The sequence below is a fragment of the Nicotiana attenuata genome, unplaced genomic scaffold, assembly GCF_001879085.1.
Source record: "Nicotiana attenuata strain UT unplaced genomic scaffold, NIATTr2, whole genome shotgun sequence".
NCBI classification, from domain to species: domain Eukaryota; kingdom Viridiplantae; phylum Streptophyta; class Magnoliopsida; order Solanales; family Solanaceae; genus Nicotiana; species Nicotiana attenuata.
In genome coordinates, this window is record NW_017671586.1 from 40,196 (window position 1) to 49,172 (window position 8,977).

Sequence of the window (8,977 nt, forward strand, 5' to 3'; positions counted from 1 at the left end):
ATATATATATTTGCTCCACGTCTGTAATGTGTTAAATTGGAGGCAAAAGAATTTCAGAAGTATTGTTGATTCAATCTCATATGGAGTTAGAGAAAAAAGACACAATTAATGACATAATGAAACAATTGAAAACAAAAGCAAATCCCTCACTAATTTTCACCTCTTTAGCTTTTGTTCTTCTTCATTCATTTCCTACGTTGCAAACAGAGTTCTCAGCTCTGCGACCAGTGGCGGAGCCAGAATTTTCACTAAGGAGTGTCAAAATATAAAGAAGTAAACACGCGAAGAACCACAGGGGAATCTAATGTTAGTAGGTATTCTTTCGCGCAAGCATGTATCACATAAGTTAATCAAATAACAAGCTTGTTGGACAATGGCTGGAAAGAACAATTGAGCATTGTTTCATTCTAAGGTATTATAGGCTTTCACTGGTAAATCTGATGCCGGGGAGGGGATGCAGTCGATGCCCTAGGGAATCTCGATAGGTGTTTGCAATTCAAGAGAAGGTAGGAGCTAGCTTTTGAAGTTGAGGTACGCTCAAGGTCCATTTCTTGACATTAGTGTTCCAAAACTTTGATCGTGTCTAGATAATTCTGCATTTGCTGCTGAACCTCTAGAGTAAGGCAAGCTCCGGCTGCTGAAATTTCAACTCATCACATTTCAATGCTGCAGCTCTACATGCCCTGATACTACCTGAGAGGACAAGATGTAAAATTACAGTGTTATATTTGCTGCAACATACACCTATCAACGAATACAAGACCATAAGGCTGCGCGCCATTCAGAGGACAGTGTTAAAATGATTTCGAAGAGAACAGTGCATTCCTCTTAAGAACATTTTTAACACTATAACTCACCACTTAGGTCTACTAATTTGAACACCACAGGACAACTCCCTAGGCTCCAAACCATGGTTATTGCAGCCCAAACTCTTTGATACTTCTCCCTTGATGCTCGAATGATACAAAGTTTAATAATGGTATTCACATACTTCACTGCACAAAATATGAACTTTTGAAACTGCATCAAAATTTTCAAGAAGAGGAAAGCAGGCAAACTCCATGCTTAACAAACAAGCTTAAACTAATCAATTCACCTTAAAATGAATTCGCGGATGAGGCGAGGCCACATTCACGTACCAAAGTTTGTTAGAATGACATGCTTGATGGCTTTGGTCAAGTTAAATGGAGTGATTATGATCGGCTCATCTGCTCCAGTATCCTTATTTGGATCCAAAAAAACCTCCATCACCATATATCTATTCTTAAATCCCACCATGATCCTTTTTACCTAATGAGCAATAATTTTAATAACATTATATATGTCAGATTAAGTTCTGAAAGTGATAGAAACTGGACAAAATCAGCAAATAAAGAGCTTGGCTAAAGAATATGTCAGTTTCTAAAGTTGTTAAGGAAAAAAAAGACATATATATCATCTTTTTTGGATGAAACAACCCTAGGGGAAGCAGGATCAATGGGTACAATAAATTATATGCAATTCCAAATCAACCCCATTTATGAAGGCATCAAGTGAATTCATTAGATTATTTGTTTTATTTTATCTGAAAACATCATTAGATTATAGATGTTCAAATCATGTGAAACCATAATTAGATTTTTTTATGTTCAAATCCTTTGAACTTAATCCTATAGTCCTATTAGGTTGCCTGATGATGGACATTAAATTCAAATAAATTGATATTTCACAAACGCATTTCACATCACCCTAGAAAAGAAACTAATAAAGATTATCATAATGAAAATCCAATCTTTTTTGGGGGGCTAAATGTGCAATAGCACATAAGGAAGAATTCAGTGAACAAGAAAGCCTCAAATGAATAGCAAGAACTCATGCTAAGAATTTGTTAAGTAGCTTAAACAAAAATGAATGACCATAAACAAATAACCATGAAGTTTAAACTGAAAGGAACAACCAAATTCATGAACCAAAAAAATCTAACACTATTCCTTTGGTCATTTGGTGGACAATTTGGACAGAAAGAAACCACAGAATTTTTTAAGGCAAAAGGAGGAATATACATAGCCTTAAACTAGACATATTTTCTTGGTAGCTTTTTGGTCCAACATGGCTTATGTAAAGGCTGTTGATTCCTTGTTAGATATGATCGGGGAGTTGCACAATATGTAAATTTAGATGCACTTTCTTGGTGCTGTCTTTTTCATTTATAAATTTTACCCTTATCAAAAAATCTAACCAAAGTGTCCAATAAGCACCAGTTCAAACATGTAATGAATTAAGAAAACTGCCCTGTATTTGTTTGATTCAAGGTGTGACTACAACCCAAGAAAATGTTAAAAACAAAGCTTCTGGTGTGACAGACTGGACGAGGCGGTTGTATGGTAGCTGGTCTTGAAGTGATGACCAATGTGGGATGTTCGATGGGTCAAGAAGGTTGTGTGATGAGTGAAGAGGATTTCTAGTTATAGTGGCTAGAGGTTAAGGTTCTAATGGTTTGTGTGCAAAGGAGCAGAAGGAAATGAGAGAAGGCAGAGGCGGATCCAGAATTTGGAGGTTCCGAGAGCTACATTGCTTTGAACATAGACACTTCGCTATGTACATGGTCCAAATAGGGTATACATTCGGTTCATTTGGTATAGTTTAGCTTAGGTTCAGGTTATTCGAGCAGAAAAAAGTTAATAAAAATGACAACGTAAAGCAAAATATACACCTTCAACAATATTACTAAAATCACAACAATACATTATCCATTTACAAGTGTCCTCGAATATGGACCTCATTCTTATGTCAATTTTAGCTACAAAAACAATCATAACAAGATGAAATAGTGATATTTATCATCTTTTAACACCACATTTTCTGGATATACTCAATCATAAAAATCAAAAATCTGTATTGAAGCTCATTCAAGAGCAACAATTTTACCCGACCACGTTTTAACAATTACTGAAATTCTAAAGCCAAATTTTTTACTGAGCAAACTCAAAATGAGCAGAGAGTGGAATTTTTGGGACAAAGCTAGATTTTTGCAAGGAAGACTAATAATTTTCACCAGTGCTTCTAATTTAACAGGAAATTAAGTAAAAAACAATTATTGTGGAACTCGAGCAACTTACTGTAATTTGGTGGTGGAAAAGACACGGTCCACCGCTCAGGCAGCAGCGGCACGGCGGGGAAGGTGCACTCCCCGTCGCGGTGATGGTGGAGTCTGGCGGAGGGCTTTGGGTCGCCGGTAAGGATAAATATTATTTCTAACCACCTCGTATATTTTATATGCGAGGTATTTTTCACAATATCCCTACAATATCATTTAATTTTAACTACACCCCCTATATTATTAAATCAAATATTTAACACCCCTATACAATGAAAATCATACACAATCTTATGTTCTTCATATAGTAATAATTAATATATGGAAAAAGTTATCCTTATTCCTATTCCTATCTTTATCCACTTGCCCCATCAACCTCACTGGCAAAATTATGTTGGTTCTCTGATTGTAACAGCCCAGCCCGCCAGTGCTATTGTCCGCTCTAGGCTTAGACCCTCGCAGGTTTAAAACGTATCACTAGGGTCTAAGGCTTGTTAAGCCTAGCATCCCTCTTGTGTTTGGCCGATATGAGACTCTGTCTAAAGTCCGGGGTGTTACATACACCCCTCTTATGGATTCAGCGCCCTCGCTAAGGTTTGCCCCACCACATGGGATTCGCCTAGACTCAGCACTGAGGTTTGCCCGGCCTAACCGGGATTTGCCTAAACTCAGTTGAACTCTGACCCAACATCGACAAGGCTGACACAAGAGTGGCTCTGATACCATGTGTAACAGCCCATTGCCGATGTGAGAGTCTGTCTAAAGTCTGGGGTGTTACACTTATAATATGCAATTTTACACCTTTAGTCCTCATAACCTTACAAGGACTTCGTTGATTGAGTTATTAATGATAAACAAAACTAGCTAATCCTTAGAATTTAGTATTCTTAGGATTTCATCACCTCACACATTCATTTCGTCACTTTGCAGCCTAATTTATAAGCATATTACATAGTTTTTATTGTTATCCTAAGTGAAAGAAGCCAAGGTGTAGGCATTATTATAAGTATACTTAACCATTCTTAAAACTGGAGAAAGTAACCCAACAAAAGCTAAAGAAAAAAAACAAAAGAAAGCGTACATGCCACCACCAATTAGCTGGTTATCTGCTCCCTGCTTTTCCTATATAAAGGAAAATGGAATAAATTTTGGCAAGAACATAGGGCAATGAAACATGGTAAGTTCCAAATTTATCATAATGCACCATCAAATTAATCAAGTTCTAAAGGCAAATGTACAGTTGACAATTAAAAATACAAATTTAACCAGCTAACGAGCATAACTTTTGTGCAAGCATGTATACATAAGTTAATGAAATAACCAGCTTGTTGGACAATGGCCGGAGAAAATACTTGAGCATTGGCTCATTACAAGATATTGTAGGTTTTCGCTGGTAAATCTGATGCCGGAGAGGGGATGCAGTCAATGCCTTAGGGAATCTCGATAGGTGTTTGCAATTCAAGAGAGGAAGGAGCTAGCATTTGGGGTTGAGTTAGGCCCAAGGTCTATTTCTTTACATCAGTGTTCCAAAACTTTGATCTTATCTAGATAGCCCTGCATTTGCTGCTGAACCTCTGGGGTGAGGCGAGCTCCGGCCAACGACTGGTACTGCTGAAATTTCAACTCATCACATTTCAATGCTGCAGCTCTACATGCCCTGATGCTACCTGGGAGGAGAAAATGTAAAAGTAGTGTGTTATATTTGCTGCGACGAAGACCTATCAATGAATATAAGAATACAAGGATATGTGCCATTCAGAGAACAATGTTAAAATGACTTCAAATAGAACACTGCATTCCACTTAAGAACCCTTTTTTACACTACAACTCACCACTTAGGTCTAGCAGGTTGAACACCACGGGGCAACTCCCTACACTCCGGACCATGGTTATTGCAGCCCAAACTCTTTGATACTCCTCCCTTGATGCTCGTATGATACAAAGTTTAGTAATGGGATTCACATACTTCACTGCACAAAATACGAACTTCTGAAACTGCATCAAATTTTCAAGAAAAGGAAAGGAGGCAAACTCCGTGCTCAAAAAAAAAAAAACACTAAAACTAACTTACCTTGAAATGAATTCGTGGATGAGGCGAGGGCGCATTCACCAAAGTTTGTCAAAATAACATCCTTGATGGCTTTGGTCAAGTTAAATTGAGTGATTATGATGGGCTCATCAACTCCAGTATCTTTATTTGGATCCAAAAAAACTTCCATCACCATATATCTATTCTTAAATCCCACCATGATCCTTTTTACCAAATAAGCAAAATTTTAGTAACAGAATTTATGCCAGATTAAGTAATGAAATGATAGAAACTACCAAGACAAATCAGCAAATAAAATAGCTTGGCTAAAGAATATGTAACTTTCTGAAATTGCCTGAGGAAAACAGACCATGTATATCATCTCCTTTTTGGATGAAACATAGGGAAGCAGGATCAGTGGCTTCAACAAACTATATATGCAATTCAATATCAAACCCATTTATGAAGGTATCAAGTGAATTCACAGATCTTAAACTGAATATGATCACGGTGAAAACACATGACATGCGAAGGCTGTACTTAGTAGTTGCTAACGGTTGCACTCCTGTTTTTAACTAAACTATCTAACAGATCCCTTATAACTTCAAAGTTATACTTATAAAAAAAAAAGAGAACCCTTATAGCTTCAAAGTTTTACAAACCAAGGGAACATCAGCAACAATTTGGACATCCCAAAAGGCTTTGCTTGATACAAGAGTATCTAACAATTTGAAGAGACGGGGATTTAATATGTCAATAGTATATTTTATCTGAAAACATTATTAGCTTTTATATGATCAAAGTATGTGAAACCATTGTTAGATTTTATATGTTCAAATCTTTTGAACTTACTCCTACAGTCCTATGAAATATCATAAAAGCATTTCACATCACCCAAAAGGGAAACTAATAGTAATAATTATCATAATCAAAATCTCTTCCTTTTTTTTTGGTTCTTAATCGTGCCCACAAACGAATAGTAAGAACCCATGCTAAGAATTTGTTGAGTAACTTAAACAAACCATGAATAACCATAAAGAAATAACCTCAGAGTTTAAATTGAAGGAACAACCAAACTCATGCATCAAACAAAACAAAATTCCAAACTAAAGTAACAAACTTTGTCCCATTCACCAAAGCACACAGGTTCAATCATGCAATACATCTGTTTAACTACAAACATAATACCGTTTTCAAAACGGTACCCAAGATCCAACATTATCAATTCAAAAAGAAAACTCGAATGGTAAATTCATAACGTCAAGTTTGATTATGCTATCTACAGCATTTCCTCTCTTATAATGCTAGGATTTCTGCGTCCTTTTCACTGTACAAGGGTGAGATCCTTTTCTTAGAAAGGACCTAAACGATTGGGAAGTACAAAGAATGTGTGATTAATTAACTTTGCTGCAACATCTCCTTGGATCATCAGAAACCGGATTCTATTTTATGGAGGAAAAAAAGTCATTCAAATGGCCTTTTTCTCTGGAAATAGCTATAATTTGGCATAATAACGCCCCTTTGAAAGCTTATTGTTTCACATAAAATGGGACAAAGGGAGTAATAACTATGGTAATGTAGAGCAAAATATGAACTTTCAACAATATTATCACAAAAATACATCATTCAATTTACAAGCGTCCTCAAATAAGGACCCTATTCTTATGGCAATTCAAGCTATATAAATAATCCTAACAAGCTAAAATTGCAGCATTGGAAGTTGAAAAATAAGTAAACACAAGTCATGAACCTTTTCACATTCCATTTTATGAATATACTCAATCATACAAAATAAAAAAATCTGTATTGAAGCTCATTCAAGTGCAAAAATTTAGCCCGAACACATTTTAATAATTTCTGAAATTTTAAAGCCAAAATTGTTTCTATTTTATTTTTTCAAATTTTTTTTAATGTGCAGACTGCAGACTCAAAAAGGCCACAGAGTGGAAGTTTAGAATAAAGCCAGATTTTTGCAAGGAAGACTAAATAATTTTCACCATTGCTTTTAATTTAACAGAAAATTAAGTATGTAAAAAACAATTATTGCTGGAACTTGAGCAACTTACTGAAATTTGGTGGTGGAAAAATACAGGGGCGACGGTGCAGAGAGCAGAGGCACGGCGGTGAAGGTGCGCCGGTGACGGCGACGGTGACGGCGGAGATTGGCGGAGGGGCAGCAAAGGAGGATTTTGGTTTATTGACGGGGAGAGGAAGGATTTTGTAAAAGGGTAAAGGTTAAGGAAAAAATATTTTTCGTTTTCTTTTGGTCTGTTTGCTCAATTTTTTTCTTGCGCATGAAAGACAAATTTAATCGATTTAAATATATTTACAAGCCTAGTCAAATTTTATTTTAATATAAAAATATAGCCTAGTAGGCTCCTAAAATATTTTTCAACATAGTACAAAAATTCAATATAAAACTTAGATAATAATATGTTTCATTTACTTTTAAAAATTATTGATAAAATAATATCTCAAAATCAAAAAATATTATAGTATGAGTTTAGTAAATTATTATTTGTATGAGATTTAATTTTGCGTGCTATCTAATTGTAAATATAATAGAAATTAATGATGTAAGTATGAAATTCAGTAGACTGACAATATTTTATGTGAAGTGATACACACTTAATTTACATATATTTTGAATAAAATATACATTGTTTGCATTACGAGAACATCACATTAAGGGATGCTTAAAGTGCCAGGCAGTTACGACATGTATGATACATACGCGGTCTTTGGTCTTCTTTCTGATCCTTTTTATACTAGTTCTTGACCAAAAATATCGGGAAACAAATAAATATGTTATAAATTACAAGGTGAAATACTATTATGAAGAAACAAAAGGAAGAACAGAGAAATACTCACTAGAACCCAGAAATAAAACGAAGGCCAAGGATTAATTGAAATTCAAATAAAAAAAAATTGTTGAAAAAAAAGCACCCCAAAAATGTATAGAGGAGAGAGCAAGAGAAACGCAAGTCCAGAGAAGAAAATGAAGCTAAAAAAGAAGAAGAAAATCTGCAAAAATACAATATGATAACGAAGATCACATGCTTGTTGTAGAAGCACACAGTTGAAATGCACAAGATGAAAAAATTTCATGTAAGCAACATAAAAAAGTACTTGTTTAATAGTACAAAGGATATACACACTAGTAACAATCGGTCCCCAAGTAAGCACGATCAACCGTATACACACAAGTCCTGCTGAAGGGGACGACTCAAGAACAGTACAAAGGACGACCTCGCAACAATCGGTCCCTTTATAGCATTTATTATATCTTTATCTTTAGGGGAGTTGAAACAGAGCCCCTCCGTTATATAAGAGGGGCTTCTCCATCACTCCACGGGGGATCCAGGAGCATAAGAACATCTAGAGAGAGAGAGAGAGGGAGAATCGAAGGGAGGCGAGAGAGCCCGAAGGGAGAAAGAAAGGAAGATTCTCCGCTTTCAACAATTCCCAAAAAAGATAACAAAATTGTAATATCCTGGACCCTCCAAGGGGAGACAGGATAAACTTCGATGATGAATAAAATCTCCCAATTGTTATTTCCACAAAGTCTTCCGATTTACTCTTCTGTCTTTCGATCTGGTATTAATTATGATTTACCCCTCCCTGTATATTGATTGATTTGCTTAAAAATCGTTCAATAATTTTTAAGTCAAACAAATTTTCCTATTGCAAATTGCAGCACACTGAGCACAGATCAAGTTAATTATCAGAACTTCATCTGATTAAGCAAAACTTCATTTGAATGTATTATATAGCATCAGTGCTCTCATCAATTCAATAAACTCTTATAGGAACAAGAATTTTGAGACGTGATTAAACTATTAAAATTACACAATTTGTAACAAGAAAAGTTA

The 8,977-nt window shown here is 35.5% G+C and overlaps 1 protein-coding gene and 1 pseudogene across 1 annotated transcript; both read right to left on the minus strand.

Annotated features, from left to right (window-relative positions):
* Positions 1-125: 125 nt before the first annotated feature.
* LOC109209129 lies at positions 126-3,242 on the minus strand (annotated as a pseudogene).
* Positions 3,243-4,246: 1,004 nt separating this feature from the next.
* Positions 4,247-7,428, minus strand: LOC109209130 (probable ribonuclease P/MRP protein subunit POP5). Its single transcript, XM_019372316.1, has 4 exons — positions 7,172-7,428; positions 5,148-5,329; positions 4,909-5,046; positions 4,247-4,743 (listed from the first exon to the last, which is right to left on the minus strand). The coding sequence occupies exons 2-4, from the start codon at positions 5,323-5,325 to the stop codon at positions 4,595-4,597; spliced, it is 465 nt and encodes a 154-aa protein (XP_019227861.1). The 5' UTR covers positions 5,326-5,329; positions 7,172-7,428; the 3' UTR covers positions 4,247-4,594.
* Between the last annotated feature and the right edge of the window lie 1,549 nt (positions 7,429-8,977).